At 40.1% G+C, this 21,774-nt stretch overlaps 1 protein-coding gene across 11 annotated transcripts in view; it reads right to left on the minus strand.

The window, feature by feature from the left end:
* RUBCN (rubicon autophagy regulator) overlaps nucleotides 1–21,774 on the minus strand; it is a 56,812-nt gene that overhangs the window by 15,265 nt on the left and 19,773 nt on the right. For 3 of the 11 annotated variants that reach the window (XM_031454434.2, XM_031454384.2, XM_010994445.3), the window contains exons 2-12: nucleotides 21,580–21,733; nucleotides 12,231–12,317; nucleotides 10,450–10,609; nucleotides 9,699–9,805; nucleotides 8,498–8,654; nucleotides 7,336–7,869; nucleotides 5,914–5,958; nucleotides 3,751–3,846; nucleotides 2,936–3,051; nucleotides 2,065–2,272; nucleotides 1,304–1,405 (exon numbers count right to left, since the gene is read on the minus strand). In XM_031454434.2, coding sequence (XP_031310294.1) covers nucleotides 1,304–1,405; nucleotides 2,065–2,272; nucleotides 2,936–3,051; nucleotides 3,751–3,846; nucleotides 5,914–5,958; nucleotides 7,336–7,869; nucleotides 8,498–8,654; nucleotides 9,699–9,805; nucleotides 10,450–10,609; nucleotides 12,231–12,317; nucleotides 21,580–21,618 — 1,651 coding nt within the window. In that variant the 5' untranslated portion in view covers nucleotides 21,619–21,733. The remainder of the gene's footprint in view (nucleotides 1–1,303; nucleotides 1,406–2,064; nucleotides 2,273–2,935; nucleotides 3,052–3,750; nucleotides 3,847–5,913; nucleotides 5,959–7,335; nucleotides 7,870–8,497; nucleotides 8,655–9,698; nucleotides 9,806–10,449; nucleotides 10,610–12,230; nucleotides 12,318–21,579; nucleotides 21,734–21,774) is intronic. The other 8 variants (XM_010994441.3, XM_010994438.3, XM_064494244.1 and 5 more) reach the window with 7 other exon arrangements.

The raw sequence follows: 21,774 nt of genomic DNA on the forward strand, positions 1-21,774 counted from the left end.
ATCCTTTGTAATAAACTGTAATAAGTACAGTGCTTTCCTGAGTTCAGTGAGTCACTCTAGTGAGTTATCAAACCTGAGTGGGGAGTTGTGGGAATCCCTGGGTTTGTAGTTGGCCAGGGAGAAGTGCAGGCAGCCTGGTGTCCCCATTTGTGGCTGGCATCTAAAGAGGGAGCAGTCTTGTGGGACTGACCCCTTAATCTGTTTGGTCTATGCTAACTCCAGGAGTTAGTGTCAGAACTGAACCGTAGGACACTCAGTTGGTGTCAAAGAATTGGAGAATTGTTGGAAAACCACATACAAGGAAAAAAAGTGGAGTTTTAAGTGACTATTATTGTTCTGAATAGAAATCAGATGCATTAAGGAGAACACAGAAGGAAAACTTCTTGGAGACCTGGAAAAATATGTGTAAAAATGGTATTTCTGTTTGGGGAAGACACTCAGCCACCACACCTGGGGCTGTTAGAGCCTCATGCAATAAAGATCTATTCATCGTCATGTCACAATGGAGTGCTACATATACAATTGACCTCTGTGAGAAATTCACTCTTGGTTCCATCCATTGGGGAGGAGCTTATGTCCCTGAGGTGTTTGCTCGGTTTTCCCTGTGTTCATTTGTTGGTTGCACTGATAGGAAGTTGAAGAACTCTATGATTTTCAGGAATGGATTAAGCCATTAATCATGGGTTAACCTGATTTAACCCAACTGCTTTCCAGATAAGAGCCCCTCCCCTTCTCCTCCCCTTCTCTAGGCAGATACTCACAAGAGTCTGTGATTCTGCCAAGCAAGTTAGCACTGGTAGGATAGAAAACAAAGCTCTACTTGGTAAACTTGATTTTTTTTCCCTTTTTGCTCTCCCCCCAGCTAATGACTCTTTTTGTCCTTTTCTCTTACGATTATAATAAAGCTCCTTTTAAACACTTTGAAATAATTTCAGCTGTGTCATGGAACATAAGAGAATAGGATTCTAATTTCACATAGGTGTGGGCCAGCTCTGGGCTGTTAGCAGGAAGGAGGAACTGGAGTGAGAATCCCAGAGAAGGTGCAACTGAGGAAGAAGTAGTGGGGTGACTTTAATAGCAAGCCCCTCCACTGGAACACTTCCTTCCAGTGTTCTCTTCTGCTTAAGTTTTAAATGGGTTTTATTTTTAACAAGAGAAATTATCCTTTAAAATAGCTGGCAACATTCTATAATGAACCATACTGAAGACCATCTAGAGTCTTGGGAAAGCTTCTCAGCCTGTGATTCCAAATTGAAAGAAACAGTTAATGAAAGTTCCCCTGAAACAAAGTGTTAATTTGTACCTTGGATTTCAAATTCATCAACCTCATCAGCAGAGCCAGAGTCGGAGAACTGTGCTGAGTCACGTGAACTGAACTGGGAGCTGCTGGAAGTGACCCGGAAGCCTGTTACATTAAATAAAAAAATAAATAAACAGGATAAAAGAGGTCTCCTACTCTTTCTAGGGTCACAACAAAAGGGACCTGGTATGACTTCAACAAAAAAGTAAATAGAACCTTGGCTGGGAGTTATGCTGGGGAAATGGAAACTGGCTCTTCTTGTTAGATCCTCTTCTTGTTTGAGCTCCTTAAAAGTTTCATGTAAACAAGGGGGAAGGTATAGCTCAGTGGTAGAGTGTGTGCTTTGCATGTATGAGGTCCTGGGTTCAATCCCTAGTACCTCTATTAAAGATAAATAAATAAGTAAAAACCTAATCCCCCCCCCCCATTTTTTTTTTTAATTTCAAAAGTTTCATTTAAACAGAAAGTACTACTCTTTGTTAAGTGAATCTGGGACAAGTGGCCTTAGTTCTCCTCATATCAGAAACCCTATTTTTTTTTCTTTTGGAAGATATTCCTGAGGTAGGAAATGGATGAACTCTAAGACTCTGTGGTCTGTTAGGAAAAAAAATAATAATAAAACAACATACAAAATCCTTCTGACAACAGAGGAACCCCTGGGCATAACACCTCAAGTGAAGACAAGAAAGCAAGCCCTCGAGGCACCAAGTCTTATCCTGTAGCCCTGAAGCAACGGGAACAAAGGTGTTCACAGCCTCACTCACTTCCGTGCTCAGTCTCCTGGTACACAGGGAGCAGATTCTTGGTGCGGATCTGCTGGCGACGAAGGCGGATCTTCTGCTTCAGTTCCTGGATCTCCCTGTCACTGTCCTCTTCCCCCTCCTCCTCCTCTAGGCACTGGCTCATCATGTTGCACTTCATCAGCTCAATGGCAGCAATCAAGGACTCTGAGATGCTGAAGTGGGCATTCTCCTGGGGGAAGGAGCGCACGAAGAAGTGGACACCTCACTGACTGTACTGCTGGGAAGTAGCTTCCAAGAACTGCACTGCTTTTATTTGAAGCACACTTCCACTGTAAGGAAAGCTAATGGCCAGAAAATCTGCTCTGCATTCTCTTTGCTCTCGTATCTGGCCACGCCTGGCTTCCTGTCCTACTTCCCACATAAAAATATAACACAGAAGAAGTTGGGTCTTTCCTAAAGCCATACACTATACACAGAGTATTAAGGTAAATGTGATGTCTCAAGATGAAGTGCTTTGTAAGCTATAAAATGCTATAGGGACATTATTTATTACATATCTTAGCCTTAGAACAAAATACAAATGTTGATTCTGGAGATAGTCTTCACCTAAGGTTCCAGAGTCAAGGAAACAGTAACTATGTGACTAATATTCAATGTTTCTCTGCCCAAGGTAGTTTCTAAGATAAAATCGGTAATATTTTTTAACTCAATGAGGTGCATAGGCTCCCTGAAGAGTTTTCCAGAGAAAGAATGTGTTGACTTACCTATACCGGAGTCTACACTCACGTTGCTGCTGTGTACTCAAAAACCTCTTTAGAACAAATGGCATCTCAGCCCCTCAGGCCAGATCTCCCAACTCACGGGCTTTTCAGTGGCTCCTTACAGTCCTCACCTTTTCCAGGTCTGCACAGCTGCCAAAGTCTTGCTCAGACAGGTAGCTGATGAGGGACTGTCCTTCTGAAGGTCTTCTGAACATGCCTTCTCCTGAGCACAGGTACTGACTGCCCTCTGTGGGAAAACGGAAAATGGATGTGAAAAGGTGACTTGAAAAGCAAGTCTTCTTTACAGCCAAGCGTCTTTGAGAAGCCTCTATACTAAAGATGCTCCCAAGTCTTCTCAGGTAACAGGCTAGAAAGACGTCTACCTTCTAGACGAATTTCTCTGAATCTCAGAATCCCAGAGCACTAAGCCTCTGGGTTAGAGATAGTGGAATAAATGGAAAGAGACTGGAGACAATCCTTTGACCACCTAAATTTAAAGATGACACACTTGTCCTCCTACCCCACAAAAAAGAAAACAAAAAACCTGTGCTGAGAGTCACATAAGGAAACAAATGGCTTCCTCCTATGTATGATTTCCTCCATGTGGGGCTTATCTTCTGGTAATTAAGCCCAGACACTCAAAGGTCTGTTTTCAAGGTCCCTCTCACCCACTCAGAGCCATTCCACCTGGCTCACCAGACATTCACAGTGATAACACCCATAGCATAAGAGAGGGTGGGACCCCTAAGGCAGAGAGGAGCAAGAGAAATGGCGGGGCAGTGTGATTTCTAGCACAGGGGTTCAAAATGATGAAAGGGAGGGTGAGACTGTACAGTGTGTACCGTCCACAGAGCTAAGACGAGCCACACAGCTCAGAGCATGGTGGGCACAAGGGGAGCAGAGAAAAGACACAACTGCAGCCCTGGCCTTCCTAGCACTCACTTACCATACTCCAGGTACAGAGAGCTGGGTGTGCTGACTTCACTGCTTTGACCAGAGTAGGACAAGGGGCCTCTCAACTTCGACTTATCACTGCAGGATTCTAGTGTCAGTGGCCACCAAGGAGCAAAAACACACATACGAGGTGAGCAACACATACATTCCCAACTTTGGAGTTTCAACATTTAACTGCTCCCATTCCCAATGCCCTCCCAGACAGGAGAGAGGTGGCACACCAACAGGGAACAGTCCAAAAATGCAGGAACACATGGAGGAAAGGAGATGGAAAGTCAGTATACTCTAAGGGGAAAGAGAAAACAACGCCCAGAATGCAGCAACACAAAGGTGAAAAAGGATCAAATCAAAGTGGACTCATGAATTTAGTTCTTCTTCCATCTTCCTGCCAAATGTTCCAGGAATATCAGCCAACTTCTACCCTCCTGACAAACCAATTCAGAAAAGAGTCTGCACATAGTAAAATAAAGAAAAGCACATTGAAACTTTTCTGATACCTTGACACTAGATTTTAAAACAACATCAGAAGTGTTAAACTCACTAAGAAAACACTAGGATGTGGCCTCTCTCAAACTTGAAATGTAAATTTGTCATATCTACAAATTTAATCCACTTTTGAATTGACAGAACAACAAAATAACACCCAGCAATGTCCTTAAAAGGAGTATCAAGACAATGCCAGAGAAGCCAAGGATGATGTCCTTGTAACCAAAAGATTCAGCCACAGGATACCAGCCTTCCTCAGGAAGGAAAGGAGAGGTTTCAAGAGAAGCCTATCAAAGTAGGAAGTGCCTGGGTAGAAGTTTTCAAGGAGCAGTGAGAGTTGAGAGTAGAGGAATGGAGCAAGCATAGTTTGCAGGAAATGGAAACTGATATTCTCCAAAGGGAAACAGAAAATTTCCAGTGCCACAGAAGCAAGAGCAGGCAGAGAAGCAGGTGGGTGCCTGCGAAATGAGTAGGATGCTCTGGGAGAATGAATGATTGAGTGGCATTCGACCCATTTTCCTGACAGATGGCGCCAACTTGTCAGCTGCTCCTCTCACAAACAATGCCACTACATGGTAAGTGATAACTCTGTGTTCTCCTTGTGGTCCTGGCAGTGGGCTCTGCTCCTCACTACAAACCAGCAGTCATCATGATGTCTTGGTAAGAAACCATGACTTGGAAGGGACCTTTGAAGACCTTGGTCAAACTCAGTGCACAACACAAACTCCAACACCAGGACCCGACTCCTTTACAACACGTACAGGCCTTCCAGCCTTTGCTCACTGAGCTCACTACCTCCTGATGCTGCCCATTCAATTGATCAGCTCTAATTCTTAAAATTTCCTCATACTGACTTGAAGTCTGTCTTCTTACAATTTCTCATCTCCTTAAGAATAACAACACTCTTCTAAACAAAGGTCTCACAGACTTGTTCCTCTTTAACTTCTTTTCCAAGCTAACATACCCAGTGGCTTCGCCCATTACCAGGAGGCCACAGTTTTCGGTCCTCTCTCACCACTGTCTGGCAGACACATTCTAGTGCCAGTATCTCCATGCATTACCAGAATGGAACACAATATTCAGTTTGGACACCACTGCGAGAATGAAAGGAACAGACTTAGGTCGCTAGGAAAATCTTGTGCAATGGCTGGAATGAGGGGTTGAGGGAGAAATTTACAGGGGAAGGAAGACAGGTGAAAGAAAAAGCGAACAGGGGATTCCAGGAGGGGCAAAATACATGCACTCATATCCAAGACCATGGAAAGGGGAGAAAACACATTCTGGTGTTAATTCAAGGAAAATACAGTAACCCATAGTAAGTAATCAGTTATAAGAAAAATTCTGCCACTGATTCATCATGATGCCTTAAACAAAGAGCAGGCATCAGTTTCACCTTTGGGCAACACAGGATTGATAAACCTTGACTTTACCTCCCAGAAGCTGTTGAGAGACTGAATGAGGTACTTCAAAGTTGTGGGCAGAAAACATATCATGCGAAATACTGGTACCATTTTACAGACAGGTCCAAGCATCACCACAGGACCAGACTGGCCAGGCTTGATTTGACACCAGAATGGAAAAGGAAGTTCTGGGCTAAGCCAGATGGTCACAGAGGAGCAGAAGGAGGAGGAGGGTGGTGGACAGAAAGGAGGAGGACTAACTCCCAAACCTGCAATGGGATCTTCAACTATAATGGTGATATTCCTGGGGCCTCCTGTATGCAGACAAACAGGTGCAGAGGAGAGTCCAGAAAAACGAGAACAGAAAGAGTGAGAAAAAGAGTGTCCTTTTATCTAGCAAAGGTGGGGACTTAACTCCTGAGGGGGAACCTAGTAGAGGGAGAGATGACTCGTATGAGAAGCTGCACGTGACCCACCCTCCCTCAGATCCTTCTGCTTAGGTTTTCTCTGGCTTCCCTTTCCAATGCAGGTTACTGTGGTTTCTGGAATCCACAAGGATTCAAGAATTGGGGCAGGGAAGTTTTCCATGCTCAAACACCAGTGGCCTGGGGTACAGCAGACACCAGGCCTCCCCAGGAGATGTGAAGTAAGGGTTTAACCCAAACACTCTTCACATCTAAGAAAGCTCATGGGAAGTCAGGCTTTGATTTGGAGATTTTTTTTTTCCTAAACAGTTCCAATGAGCCAAACCACATTCTTGGGGGAAAACACAGACAACAGTTTGCAATTCAGAAGTTTCAGATGAGGGCCTCAGCTCTCACCTTTTTAGAAATTACAGAAATCAATAGTAGCTCTGGTTGTGAAAGGAAATCTCCCTTTTTTGATCTTAATCTTTTATATTTTATATTTATATTTTATTTCTGAGGTTTTTCCACCCAGAGCTGGCTGTGAGCACAAAGGACCATGTTCCACTTGCTTTCATGGAGATTCTCTTACAAATGAAACTCAACCAAAGCCTGCCAGACACCAACAACCCAGGAAAGATGATGGCGGGGAGATGGCAAAAGCAATGAGACCCACCTCCGCTGTGCTTACGGCACTCTCTGCTGGCAGCTGGTGTTCATGTGAGGGAGGTCCCAGTGGCCAGGGCCACCTTATCTGACTGCCTTTCAATGTGAATTAGTGATGCAGCAGTCAGCCCCACCTACTTGTTTACTGGGTCACATCATCCCACACTCTCTGTATCTTCACAAGGAAACCCTAATGTTACTTTGCCTCTCTTATATTGTTATTACACTCTGACCAAACTTCTTAGGTATCATAGGGAGGGAAGGAATTTAATGGGATTATTTCTAAAGCTCAATAGTACTTCCCCTCTGCCTGAAAGATGCATTTAAAACTCCAACTGTGATTAGTCACACTATCCTCTAATGCTAAAGAATTAGTGAAAGAATCCAGGAAAGCATTTACTATTTAGTAAAGGAACAAACATAGATGTTCTCAGAGAGACGTCTTGGGTATCCATATTACATTACAAAGTTCTCTCTTTCATTATAAGCAGGATACCCATCATATCATCAGAAACGTAACTTCTCTTTCTGCCATATGAAGACCCTTAAGAACAAACTCTCCCCTTGTACCCTAAATTCAGGAGGCTACCTTACTAACCAGGGGTTGGTGATTATTATTACCTGGGGTTCCTCTGGAAGCAATGTTTGTATCTGAATGGGAGCGAGTATGGCTCTTCTTTGTTCCACCAGTGGCAGTGAGAGTTTGCCCCTCTGAGAAGCTAGACCTGCGAAGGACACTGGACAACTGGCTCTGCCCACCTCCCTCTTGGTCCCCTAGGGAGGAAGCAGCAGAATCTGGCTTCTGGGAGCTGCTGGAGGAGAACAAATTGGAGCTGCTGCTCTCAGCATTGCTGCTGTGACTCTGGCAGCTGGCGGTCCGGCCTCGGGGGTCCAGATTGCCGATGGCCAAGTACTCAGGCCCCTCACTCGCATCACTTGGGGAATCATTCTGGCTGCTGACCCAGGATGCTTCTAAGGGGCTGGTCAGAGTGCTGGAGCTCATCTCATTTGGGGTTGAGGGGGAGTCCCTGGCTAATGCAGAGACTGGAGGCAGAGGGGCTTGGATGCTTTGATCCTCTGCTGGTGAGACATGCCCTCTGCTTTCTTGAGGTTTCCGGGGAGGGCCAGAGAGTGAAAAGGAAGTAGATCTTCTTTCTAGGATATAAAAAGAAAGGGAAGGAAAGGTGAGCTGGAAGCCTTGGGTACATGTGAAGGGCTTCTCCACAACTAAGGACCAAACTCCCTATCACTACTGGTGCCCAGGACATATGGTGGCACCTCAGAAAACGTTAAATCATTCAAGGTTAGTAAAAAATTACTTAGAAGTAGCTAAGCCAAAAGCATGAGCTCTTGAGACAGTGGCTTCATTGCTTATTAGCATGCATTCCTTATCTGTAAAATGAGCAATAATAACATCTACCTCATAGGACTGTTTTGAGGATCAAATAAGATAATACATAAAAATTGATTACAACAGAGCCTGGCACATGGTAAGCACCAAATAAACGTTAGCTATTATTACTGCAATGCCTTATTGGCAATGTGGATTAGAAACCCAGAGGAATCTAAAAACACCTTTTTCCTTCGTTATTTTAATGTCTCTTCTGAACTGTCTTAGGCTAGTTGCTATTTACCTCTTTAAGATTTTTCATATTAAGACATGAAGTTTGACAAAGTGCACCAACCCAAGGCTCTATCTATAGCCAGCCTGTGAGCACTCATGAAGTCCTCTGCTTTCCAGGGCTGGGGATACATGTCTTGCTACTCTTTGCTGCCCCCATACCTGAGCCGTGGTTGGGCATGGACTGGTGGAGGCTGGAGAAGGACCCAAAGTAGGAATGTTGAGCGTAGCTGGTTGAAGGGGTATATGTGGAACCAGGCAGAGCTGTCAGGCTCTGGCTCTTGCTCACCAGCAGCGGGCTCTCTTGCTTTCTAGCAAACTACAAAAAAACACATGTCAGAGTCAAGGATAGAGGCCCTCAGAGGAGAAGCACTTAGCATAACAGAAATGCTGGTAGAAACTGGCCTTTGGCAGCAGGCTTGAACTGCCGCCAAAGCCTGTGGATACAGCATAGCTACCCTCTATCACAGCATGCAACGTCCTGCCATATACCGCAGCTTCTGCCACTGGAGTCCTAGGTGGTCACACCAGGAGTGCTTGATCATGGAGGCGGTACAGCAAAGTGCTTAAGACTATGCACAGGGAGTTAGAAGTTGGATACACTGGGGCTTAAATCCAGGCCCTATTGCTTATCCAAGCCATTTGGTCCAAACTGTAGGCAAGTGACTTATCTACCCTGGCCCTCTGTGGCCTCCTTTATAAAATAAGATTAATGCCTACTTTGTAGAGTCATGCAGATTAAATGAGATGATGCATGTATTGAGCATGGCACCATGACTGGCACATAGAAAGTATTCAATTAGGTGGTAAGCAAGAATCAAAATTTAAAAACCAGGAGACACTGGCGATTGCTCCACAAAAGAAATAGAGACTGTGATTCCATTCTAGCTGAGGCACTGATATTAGTGATGGGATGAATGAATTGGAGAGGTAGCAATAAGCAACATAAACAACAAAATTTTCTTTATATTTTGAGGACAAAAATGATGCTGCATAACATTAGGCCACACTAGGTCTGATGCTCTATCTATAGCCAGCCTGATTCAAAATCACCCCTCTTCTCCCCAGCTCTTTGTCAAGCCCGCCCTTAAGGAGATGCTTACTCAAACTAAGAAGGATGGATTAAAAAAAATAGACACCTCCTTCCTCAGACAGACATAAGTTTACTTACAAATGGACTTTTTACTTTAATAGGTATTTAATGGTAAGTTAAATACCTCCTTTTTTCTAAGTTTTTCTTTTTTTTAATGAAAGTCATTCAGTTCACAGTTGTCTAAGTGAAGCAGTCTGCTACCGAGGGTTACATCATGGCGAGGTCTAGGAGGTCAGCACACAGACACAGATAATTCTTTGCCCCTTTTACCATAGATACATCGATCTGAGCCAGGAGGCGAGGGTTGTTCTGTTCCACTGCTTCTAGGCACTGGAGCATGGCCGTGACGTGGGCATCGCTTAGCAGGAAAGCAGTATCTGGGGAGAGAAAACTCCCACAGTGATGGAGCCTAAGAGGGAGAATTCTAGCTTCCCTGCATGGCTCTGGGAGAAGCTCAGGGAAAGAGAGAGGGAAAAGGTAAAAATGACTTGAGGATAATCATACCACTGTGGACAGAAGGGGAAGTAGGGACAAATAAAATACAGAAGAGGCTAAGTAATGAGTGGTATAGTGGAGAGGCCATGACCAGAGGCCTCAAAATCAGAAAGACCCAGATTTGAATTCTGCCTCTGGGTAACTTTGGCCAAGTCACCTCCTTGAGCTCTGCATCCCTGACTGGAAAACAAGGATATTAATACCCTACTCTCAGGGCTGCTGTTAAGCGTATATGTATAAAAAAAATTTATAACAGTGACTGGAACACAGGAAACTCTACGTAAATAGCAGTTATTTTTATTTATTTGTGTGTATGGGAGTAGGGAAGTACCTTAGCATAAAGTTTGATGGTGCTTTACATAGGTTAGAGAGAAGACTGGACACATGTTTCTGATCAGAATCTCTATGGCATCAAGTATAAGTAAGAGACCCTGGGGTAAGAGTGTGTCTGTAAAGCAAGAGTAAATAAAGTGGGAGAGAATGAGAAAGTACATGCAACAAGCCTGGCTAAGCGACCTCCACCTACCTGTGTAGAATTTTCTGATATACTGTCTGTCCCCCAGCAGAGGTCGGAGCTGGGCTGAGAGGCAGTGGCACTGCAAGCTATGCTGCAGCCACAGCTCTGCCACGGCTCGCTCACTCACGCCATCGGTGCTGCTCTGGCCGTTCTCATGCAAGTTGATGAACTGGGGGGCAAAGAGGCATGAGTTAAAACACAGATCCTGGTAAATCCAGCAAGATTGGGGCCTAAGGACCTGAGAACTAAACTGAGACAGGTAAGAGGAGGCACTCAGAGGTATTTTCCCTCCAGGTAGCATCTGGAGGTTATAGAGGGAGGAGAGAGAATGAAGGGATTGATGGCTCCACTGCTGGACTGGGCCATTGGAAAGGGACTGAGCAGTTAGAACCTGATATGCAGCTCCTGCTGAGGGCAAAGCTGCTACATCCATCTCTTCATGTTCTAACTCCAAACAGGCATCTATTCTGGGGTATTTAGAGGAAGAATGAACTTGACCTCTTGGCTTCCCGCAGAGTCTTCAATAGCAGGTACTCCAGAAAAGATTGCAAGAAAAATATGGGGGAAAAAAATCTAGGAAAAATGCCACTAAAGATTCTTCACCAAAGAGAAACCATCTGAGAGCCTCTTGTTGCCTCTAGTCACAACATTCTCTTTTTGACACTTCCTTCTATTGGCTGTTTCTAAAAGCCAGGTCTCATAGTCCAGGATTAGTGCAAAATGTATGGATGGCAATTTCAGGCAGCTTCTAAGAGGAAATGACTAGAGTGAAATGTTCTAGAAAAGAAAGTTAGAGGATGGGGGTTGGTGGGAAAAATAAAGTGATAAAGACAAAAAAAATCTACGTAAGAAAAATCACAAGGCCAGAGTGACACCTTCTGATTTGGTTCCCAGATCATTTAAAAACAATATTTTTCCTGATATCATCTCAGTAATGAATCTGGCAGTGGGTAGAATTTACATGAAATAAGACTGGCCATGAATCAATAATTATAGAAGATGGGTTATGGATATTTGGGGGTTTATTACATTATTCTAATTTTGAATATATTAGAAAATAAAGAATTAAATAAGCAGATAATTTGGTGGTGATTAATCTGGAACTAGCTGTGTAACTCCAGCCAAGTCTCCTAACCTCCTTGAGCTCTGTTTTCCTGGTTGGAAATCGGGGGTGATACGCTGAGCTGAGAGGACAGGAGAGTAGAGTGCTATAACAGTATCTAAAGTTGTAAGGAACATGTTTGGCTCCATTTCACACTGGCCTCTGGAAGCCTCACTTTTCTTCCTATTTGGTGAATCCTCTTCTTCTTAAATAGTTGTCAGCCTATCAGTCCTACTTCCCCCAATCATTCAGGACACTTCTTGCCATTTGCCCTGGATTTTGAAAAACTTCACTCTGGTCCCATATTTGCAAATCTTTCAAAAAGAACAAAACTTTTTCATGCCTTCCCCAGAGGATGGAAAGTGGCTTAGAGCAATGGGTTTGAAAGGTTTATTTTTGGGGGAGGTGGTAATTAGGTTTATTTATTAGTTTTTTTTAGAGGAGGTACTGGGGATTGAACCCAGGACCTTGTGCCTGCTAAGCATGCGCTCTGCCACCTGAGCTATACCCTACCCCCTGTAAGGTTTATTTTTTTAAAGCAAATCATCCTCCCCCCAAATAAGTCCTATCTGTCTATTATCCAGACGTAATTTTCTCTTCTCAGTTAATAGGAAACTTGACATACACCATCCTTCTAGCCTAGGAGACTCTTCATCAAAAAACGAAGCCTATGGCCACCGTCATTTACCTTCTCCACATGAAGGGCTGAGTGGGGACTGAGCCAACGGATGTCCTTCACAAATTGCCAGTAATCAGTCTGGCGGCAACACATCTGCTATGGGAACACATAAGGTAAATAAATCATTACCGTTTTGGACCACATCTAGTTCTACTGCTGACTTTCAAAGAGAGGAAAAAGAAAAGCATAGCCTTCCCATGCCTCAACAAAGGTTCTTAGTAGCAATCACAGGAATACATACAAATGTATTTGTATACATTGAATACATACATTCACTCTTTTAATGGATAACTGTTAAAAGTTATTTTGATCGTTCTTTTGAGCAGGTACTACATGCATATGATACAGAAGGTTACATAGTTGATTCCTGAACAACACAGGTTTGAACTCTTATATGTGGATTTTTTCAATAAATATATTGAAAACTATTTTGGAGATTTGCAACAGTTTGAAAATAACTCGCAGATGAACTGCATAGCCTAGAAATATTGAAAAAATTAGGAAAAGTTAAGTATGTCATGAGTGCATAAAATACATGTTTATATTAGCCTAGTTTATCATTTACTGCCATAAAATATATACAAACCTATTTTTAAAAGTTAGTTTATCAAAACTTACACACACAAACACTTATAAATCATAAATGGTGCCATTTTCAGTCAAGAGTAATGTAAACAAGTATAAAGATGCAGTATTAAATCATAACTGCATAAAATTAACTGTAGTACACATTGTACCACTGTAATAATTTCATACTCACCTCCTGTTGTTATTATTGTGAGCTCAAGCGTTGCAAGTGTCCACTTAAAACACCATGTGACACTAATCATCTCCATGTGAGCAGTTTCTCTCCAGTAAATTGCATATTGCAGTAAAAAATTATCTGTCTCTACATGCACCCCAATGTTCATAGCAGCACTATACACAATAGCCAAGACATGGAAGCAACCTAAATCGCCACTGACAGATGACTGGATAAAGAAGTTGTGGTATATTTATACAATAGAATACTACTCAGTGATAAAAAAAAGAATAAAATAATGCCATTTGCAGCAACATGGATGCACCTGGAGACTGTCATTCTAAGTGAAGTAAGCCAGAAAGAGAAAGAAAAATATTGTATGATATCACTCATATGTGGAACCAAAAAAAAAAGAGGACACTATTGTACTTATCTACAAAACAGAAAAAGACTCACAGACATAGTAGACAATTTTATGGTTACCAGGGGAAAGGAGGTGGGAAGGGATAAATTTGAGAGTTTGAGATTTGCAAAAGTTAATTACTATATATAAAAGTAGATAAAAAACAAAATTTTTCTGTATAGCACAAGGAACTATATTCAGTATCTTGTAATAACCTTTAAGGAAAAAGAATATGAAAACGAATACGTGTGTGTGTATATATATACACACATATATATGACTGGGACATTATGCTGCACACCAGAAATTGACACATTGTAATTGACTATAATTCAATTATTTTTTAAAAAGTGATCTGTCTCAATTCTCGTGTATTTTTTGTGTTTAGTGCAATACCAAAACCCTTGAATAACACCAGGGGACTCATACAAAGTGCCACTAGTGATGCTGGATGTGCTCCCAAGAAGCAAAGTCATGACATTACAAAAAAAAGTTGAACTGCTTGATAGATTGAGGCCTGCAGCTTAGTTCCTGCCATTTCAAGATACATGAATCCAGAATAAGGGCCATTCATTGTTTAAAAAAGAGAGGAAATTCATGAAGTTGTGACTGCAGCTATGCCAGCAGGCACAAAAATTCTGTCCTTTTTGAGAAATACCTTTTTATCTCATATTGAAAATGCAGCTTTTATGTGGGTACAGGATTGCTATAGGAAAGGCATACCTATAGACTCTAATATTATTTGAGAAAAAGCAAAGTTATTATATGACAACTTAATGCTAAAAGAAGGTGGAGGAGCTAAAGCTGGAGAGTTTAATGCCAGCAAAGGATGGTTAGATAATCTTAGAAAGAGGTTTGGAGAAGCAGCTTCTGCCAACTAAGAGGCAGCTGATGAGTTCCCAGATGCCATTAAGAAAATAATTGAGAAAGGATATCTGCCTGAACAGGTTTTTAATGCAGATGAAAGTATCCTATTCTGAAAAAAAAATATCACAAAGGACACTTACTAGTAAGGAAGAGAAACGAGCACCAGGATACAAGGCAGGAAGGGATAGGCTAACTCTAAAATTGGGTTTATGATCAGGATTGCCCTTATCTATAAAGCTGCTAACCTCTGAGCCTTGAAGGGAAAGGATAAACACCAGCTGCCAGTCTTCGGGTTGTACAACAAGAAGTCCTGCACAACAAGAACACTTTTTCTGGATCAGTTCTGTTGAGGCTTTGTCCCTGAAGTAGGAAGTACCTTGCCAGTAATGCAGTAAGACAAAAAAAGGAAATAAAAGACATACAGATTGGGAAGGAAGAAATAAAACTGTCTTTGTTCACAGATGACATGACTGTCTATGTAGAAAATTCAAAGAATCAACAAAAAAATTCCTGGGACTATTAAGTGTTTTCACAGTGAAGTCACAGGATATATGGTTAATATATAAAAGTCAACTGCTTTCCTATATACCAGCTATGAACAAGTAGAATTTGAAATTAAAAACACAATAATATCATATACATTAGCACCCCCAAAAATTAAATACTTAGTTATAAACCTAACATATATAAGATCTCACAAGGAAAACTATAAAACTTTGATGAACTATCAAAGAACTAAATTGCTGAGATAATCCATGTTCACGGATATGAAGACTCAGTATTGTGAAGAATGTCAGTTCTTTCCCAGTTTATCTATAGATTCAATGCAATCTGATTAAAAATCCCAGCAAGTTATTTTGTAGATACTGACAAACTGATTCTGAAGTTTATATAGACAAGGAAAAGGCTCAGAATAGCCAATCAATGTTGAAGGAGAAGAACAATGTTTTTCTTCAAGAAGGACTGACACTATCTGACTTCAAGACTTACTATAAAGCTACAATAATCAAGACAGTGTGGTACTGGCAAAAGAACAAACAGATAGATCAGTGAAACAGAATAGAGAGCCCCTAAAAAGGCCATCATAAATACAGCCAACTGATCTGTGACAAGGGAGCAAAAGCAATACAATGGAACAAAGACGGTCTTTTCAACAAATGGTGCTGAAATATTGGACAACTACATGTAAAAACATGAATCTAGACACAGACCTGGAACCCTTCACAAAAACTAACTCAAAATGAATCACAGATCTAAATGGAAAATGGAAAACTATTAAATCTCCTAGAAAATAATGTAAGAGAAAATCTATATTGGGTATGACGTGACTTTTTAGATACAAGACCAAAGGCATGATCCGTGAAAGAAAGAACTGATAAGCTGGACTTCTTTAAAATTTAAAACTGTTCTGTGACAGACAATGTCAAGAGAATGAGAAGACAAGCTCCAGACTGGAAGAAAATAGCTGCATAAGACAAAACTGGTAAAGGATTGTTATCCAAAGTATACAAAGGAGTCTTAAAACTCAGCAAATAAGAAAACAATTTGATTTAAAAAACAGGCCAAAGACCTTACCAGATACCTCACCAAAGAAGATATACAGATGACAAATAAGCATGTGAAAAGATGCACCACATCATGTCATCAGGTAAATGTAAATTAAAACAACACAATAGGTGTCACTCTCTCTTGCCTTCTGAGATGGCCCACATTCTGCCTATGGAATGTGTATCTCCTAAGCCACTCTCCCTTCTGAGTGAGACGGACCCCACTCTGCCTGTGGAGTGTGTATCTCTCTAAATAAACTTGCTTTCACTTAAACACACACACAGACACAGACACACACACACACACACACACACACACACACACACACAAACATACCTCTTAGAATAGCCCAAAGGGAAAAGAAAAAAAAACAAATGACTCAAATCTAGAACACTGCCTATATCAAATGCTGGTAAGAATGTGTAGCAAAAGGAATTCTCACTCATTGCTGGTAGCAGTGTTAAATGGTATGGCCACTATGGAAGACAGTTTGGCAGCTTCTTTCAAACTAAACACACTCTTACCATATAATCCAGCAATCTCAATCCTTCGTATTTACCCAAAGAAGTTGAAAAAAAAATTTTTTTTTGGAGGGAAGGTAATTAGGTTTAGTTATTTATTTTTTGGAGGAGGTACTGGGGATTGAACCCAGGACCTTGTGCATGCTAAGCATGCACTCTACCACTTGAGCTATACCTTCCTCCCAAGAAGCTGAAAACTTATGTCCACCAATAACCTCAACAAAAACTTGATGTCAAATTACGTAAGGTCAAGACAACTTTCAAAGTTAGTGGAAAAAAAACTCTTAAAATATAGATTTTATATTCATATTACAGGATCTTTAAGTTGCTAGTCCATCATAAAGAAACTGAAACTGGAAGTCCTATATGATAAATTATTGGTGCAATATATACAAGAAAGATGATGTGGAATTCCATCAGTGGATCTATACTCACAGAAAAGGTTTGGCTCCATATCCAAAGACTGTTGATTAAGTGTAAATTTAGATGTTTTAAATTAAAATAAAATGTTTGAGTGATGTATCTTACAAATGTTTAATTCCCCTCACTTAATCAATCAGCTAATGATGCAGGTCGTGATGTATAAGAACGCTTTTCCTATTCTCATCAAAAAATGATGTGGTAGTTAACAAGTAAATATAAGACAAATGTGTGAATATTGGGGGAAAAAATCAACAACAAATGATGCTCTGTGAGTGAGGGACTACTTCTACCATAATGAAAAGCTACCATAATTAAAATTGAGTGGTGATGGCACACAAAGAGAGAACAGACCATAAGAGAAATCCAGAAATAGATCCATGTGCCAAGGGAATTAAGTATATTCAAAAAAAATCACAGATAGCATGGTTTAAATGTAAAAATTAAGCTACCAAAGTAATAGAAGAAACCATGGAGAAACATTTTTAATAATTGTAGAGTTAGGATGCCCCTTCAGAACATTATACAGAACCCAGAAGCCCTAGGAGAACTGATTAATTTGACTTACTAAAAACAGATATTTCTGCATAGTAAAAGCCATCATAAGAAATGTCAAAAGACAAACAGGAAAAAATATTTGCAATACACATTAGAGACAAATAAATAGTTTCCTTAAAAAGTAAAGAGATACAAAAAATCTGTAGAAGACTAATACTCTAAGGAAAATGGGGGAAATACAGGGAAAAATTCACAAAAAAAATAATTTAATGGCTCTTATAAACAATCTTTCAGAGAAGAGAAATGTAACTTTTCACCTACCGTATTGGCGATGGTTTAAAGTTTAATTGCACACTATATTGTCAACGGTATGGAGAATCAGATACTCTTATACAATGCTGGTGAGGGTGTAAACCGACATAACTTGGTGGAGGGCAATTTAGTCATAGCTATCAAAACTGAAATATATATGCCCTTTAGCCTAAGAATTCTACTTCTAGGAATATTCTATGGTAAATGGCAAAATGACCTACACACAAGGTTATTCACTGTAGCATTGTTACTAATAGCAAATGATTGGAAGCAATGTAAATGTTCATTACCAGGGGACTGACTAAGTAAATTATGGTAAGTACAGAGAATGGAATATTATCAAAATGACAGCTGTAAGAAGAATGAAGAAGCTCTTTATGTAATGAGTTGGAATAAATTACAAGATAAATCAAGTGAAAAAAGGCCAGGTGTAGAATAGTGATTATAGTCTGCTTTTATTTATATGACAAATCAAAAGGCATAGCAAAAATTATTAATACTTGCTTTTATAACTGCATAAAAATTCTCTGGAAGGAAACTGGAAAACAGTGCTTACCTATGCAACTTGAAGGAAACAAGATGGTTCACTGCATATATATGGTTTTATACTTTTCGTTTTTTTAAACATGTAAATCTCTATTTTAAAAATTAAATATTTTAAAGCAAGTTACAGAGTGATAATATACAGTACAATCGTAATATTTTTTAAATTTATTTTTTTAATTGAAGTACAGTCAATTACAACAATCTTAATCTTAAAAAAAAAACATGTAAATGTGTAAAAAATTAAGAAAATCTACCAAAATGTTAGTGATTATTATTACTTGATGTTGAGACTATGGGTAATAACTTACTTTCTTCTAAATTCTTTTTGGTATTTTCTAAATTTTCAGCAAATAAAAATATGTATATTACTCACACATTCAGAAAAGAAAAATAGTCTTTTTTGCTTTTATTGTTACTTTTTAAACTGGGCCATCTGTACTGCCACGTACAGGTGTCGTCTAAGTGGTGAAGGAAGGAGAGGATCTTTGCACTTCTCCTATTCAGCTGAGAAATCTCAGGGATTGAGTGTCTCCACATTTCTAAGCAACAGAAAAGGGGTTATCAAATATGCCCTGCCTTATGGAAAGACTAAAAGGTAGCCCCGACTAAAGCCAGACTGCCAAGGAAAATGAGGTCTCTCTAAGAATATGACCATGATGCTATAGCTTTCCTAAGGCCCTGAGTGATTTACAAAAATACACTGCACATTCCATGACACATCCCTAATGAAAGCACAGAAGAGATATGACCAGCATGAATCATTGTATCCCTTCCCCCTCCAAGGGCACAACACCCAGAATAGCTTCCTGATGACACAGCAGCCAGAAGCCTTTGAAAGCCTTAATCTTTAGGGAGGAAATGAAAGGGAAAACAATCCTTAACATAGGCTTTAATTTTTAGGTCTATACAAGGCAGAACACAGCAGCAGTGTGAAACTGGTATGCAACTTTCGTTTTTGATTCTTCCCACTGGAGCCTCTTGTTGCTAAATGTGTGTGTGTGTGTGACAGATTTGCCTGGTTTGCTCTGCTTTCACTTACTAACAGTATTGCTGTTTCACAGGTGACCATACACTTTAATATTTTCATTCTGATGACTAGGAGCTTTCGAAGATATTATTACTAATAACAATAAGACTGTTTTGCATTTACCAAGCATCTCTCATTTGGGAATTTCACTGACTTTACTATTTCATCATGACACATTTTCTCTTTTCGGCACAGATGGTAAAACTGCCTTGTAACATAGTGAAGTGATTACTCCAGATGACAATGCACAATTAGTAACAGAACCAAGAAAAGAACTTTTTTGTTATCAAGATGCAAGCACTTTAACCACTAAATGTCAGTGCCTCTAATCTGGCAGCTATCTAGGTCATCAGTCTGGGAAACCTGTATGGCTTTTTTGTAAAACATGTTGATGTGACTCCCATTTCTGGCTTGGGAGACTAAGTAGCTAGCAATGCCACAGATTAGTATTGAAAACATCAGGAGGAAGGGCAACCTTGAGAGAAAGTAAGTTTGTTTTGGGTCATGTTGTGCTTGGCCTGTAGGACAGACACCCAGATAATAATGTATAGCAGAGAGCTAGTCATGTGGATCAGCAGAGATGTCTGAGCTGGGGGTTGTTAGTCTACAAGTGACAGTTAAAACAATGCAAATGAATGAGATTGTTTCAGGAAAATGTACAAAGAGATAAGGACACAGGACTGAAACCCATTAAGAACTAAAATCTAAGAGGAAGAGATTACAGGGAAGAAACTAAGAAGGTGGTCACAGAGGTGGAAGAAGATCTCTATGACATCGGAAGATAATAATGCCACACAAGTCAAAGTCTGATGATAGTCAACAGTGGAGAACATAAGACAGTGTTCAAAGGAGTAAAGTTCACTGGATTTGGTAACATGGACTTACTTAGACTTCAGTAGCAAGAACATCAGGGGTAAGGGCAGGAATCAGGTTTCAATGGGTTAACTTATTTATTTTGTAAATTTCAATGGTCGTAATTTTTTTCATAGGACTACATGTAACTTGAACTTAAAAAAATGAAAGGAACATTTATTATTAATTACTTCTTATGTACCATGAACTGTGCTAGGCAAATTTTTATGCTGTTTCATTTAATCTATCAAACATTATGATATAAATAATATTATCATCATTTTTACGGATAAGAAAAGGCTCAAAAAAGTTAATATCACCTAATAATTAAGACCAAAAGACAACTTTTTATGTTTTCTAAGACATCTTCAGGTATTGCCTCATTGAATTCTCACAACAACCCTATGAGGTAGAGTCATCTCTTCATTTTACAAATGAGGAAACAGAAGCATAGAGTTATGTAACTCACCCAATACCATATAGTGGCGAAGCTGAGATTAAAACAAGAGCAGTCGGACTCAAAACTCCATAATTATAACTACGATGTCATTTCCCCCCACCAAAGACCTGAGCAATTTCAATCTGCATTCTGTCTGATTCCAAAGACTTCTGTTACCCCCACAATGTTGCCTCCAACTTCCTGGAATGATGTTTTAATTATGATGACCATTGAGAAGTCAGCTTTTTAAAGGCTAAAAATTTTCCCCATATCTTCAAAACTCTTTAAGAAAGAGGGTCTCTCATTTTCAGAACTTACTCTGAATAAAGAAAATCTAACCTAAGCCAACTTTTCCACTGAATGCTGAAAATACCAACAAGAAACCTGGGTTAAAGAGTTTGTTCAGAGGTAATATACACTTATTTTTAGAAGGGAGGATAGCACATTAAATTCTATCAACTATGAATATCTTAATATCAATCATTTGATTAGATATTTTCCAGTGTGGCGCTAATTAAAAATAAATTCTGATAAAAAAACAAAGACAAGCCTGGCTCAGAAGAAAGAGTTTCAGAGAAGAATACTAGGCCCTGACATGGGAAGAGCATGAGTATTTGGAACACAAATTATGCATGTATTTGTGAGGTTTGTTTTTAACTAGGAGGATCAGACCCAATGACCCACTTGACAATTTTATCCAGAACCAAACCTTATTTAAAACTGCAAATAGAGTAATTGCCAAAGGTAAAGCAGAAGCCATTGAGTATTATTAGATTCCCCTCATTTTTAATACTCAAAGCTTATTAGAGTGTTTGAGGGTGTTAAGGAAAAGAAACTCAACATCAATAAAGTTTATACAGAAAATAATGTAAGCTATAACTAAAACTACCATTCATAAGCATCAACCAGTTATCTGTAAAATGATGCTCATAGGATATCCTAAAAATGATAATACCTGTAAATATTTCTCAGATACATCCTAGGACACTCTTAAGAGGAGTATCTCAATGATTCATCATCATCCTTCTCCTCCTCATCACCATCGTATCACAGTCCTGCTTTCAAGGGCTCACAGACTAGTTGCCTTCATCTTCCCCCTGCCAACAACTTAATGCAACTGTTTCTTTCTAGTAAGTGATTCAGCCAACCTGGCAAGAAAGAAGAAAAGAAAGTGTCCACATACCTGGTCATGGATAAGCCCATGATAGAGGATGCTCTGCATGTCCCTGCAAAGCCGCTCCAGGCCACCATACTTGGACCAGACATTGGGACTGTTGGCTGATACTAAACCCTCCACAGTAGTCTTCAAATTACCCAGCAACTGCCAGTGCTCCCTCCTGCAAAGACATCAGTTATACCAATGGTTAGTTAATTTTTT

This window comes from Camelus dromedarius, chromosome 2 (genome assembly GCF_036321535.1).
Source record: "Camelus dromedarius isolate mCamDro1 chromosome 2, mCamDro1.pat, whole genome shotgun sequence".
In the NCBI taxonomy this organism is placed as follows: domain Eukaryota; kingdom Metazoa; phylum Chordata; class Mammalia; order Artiodactyla; family Camelidae; genus Camelus; species Camelus dromedarius.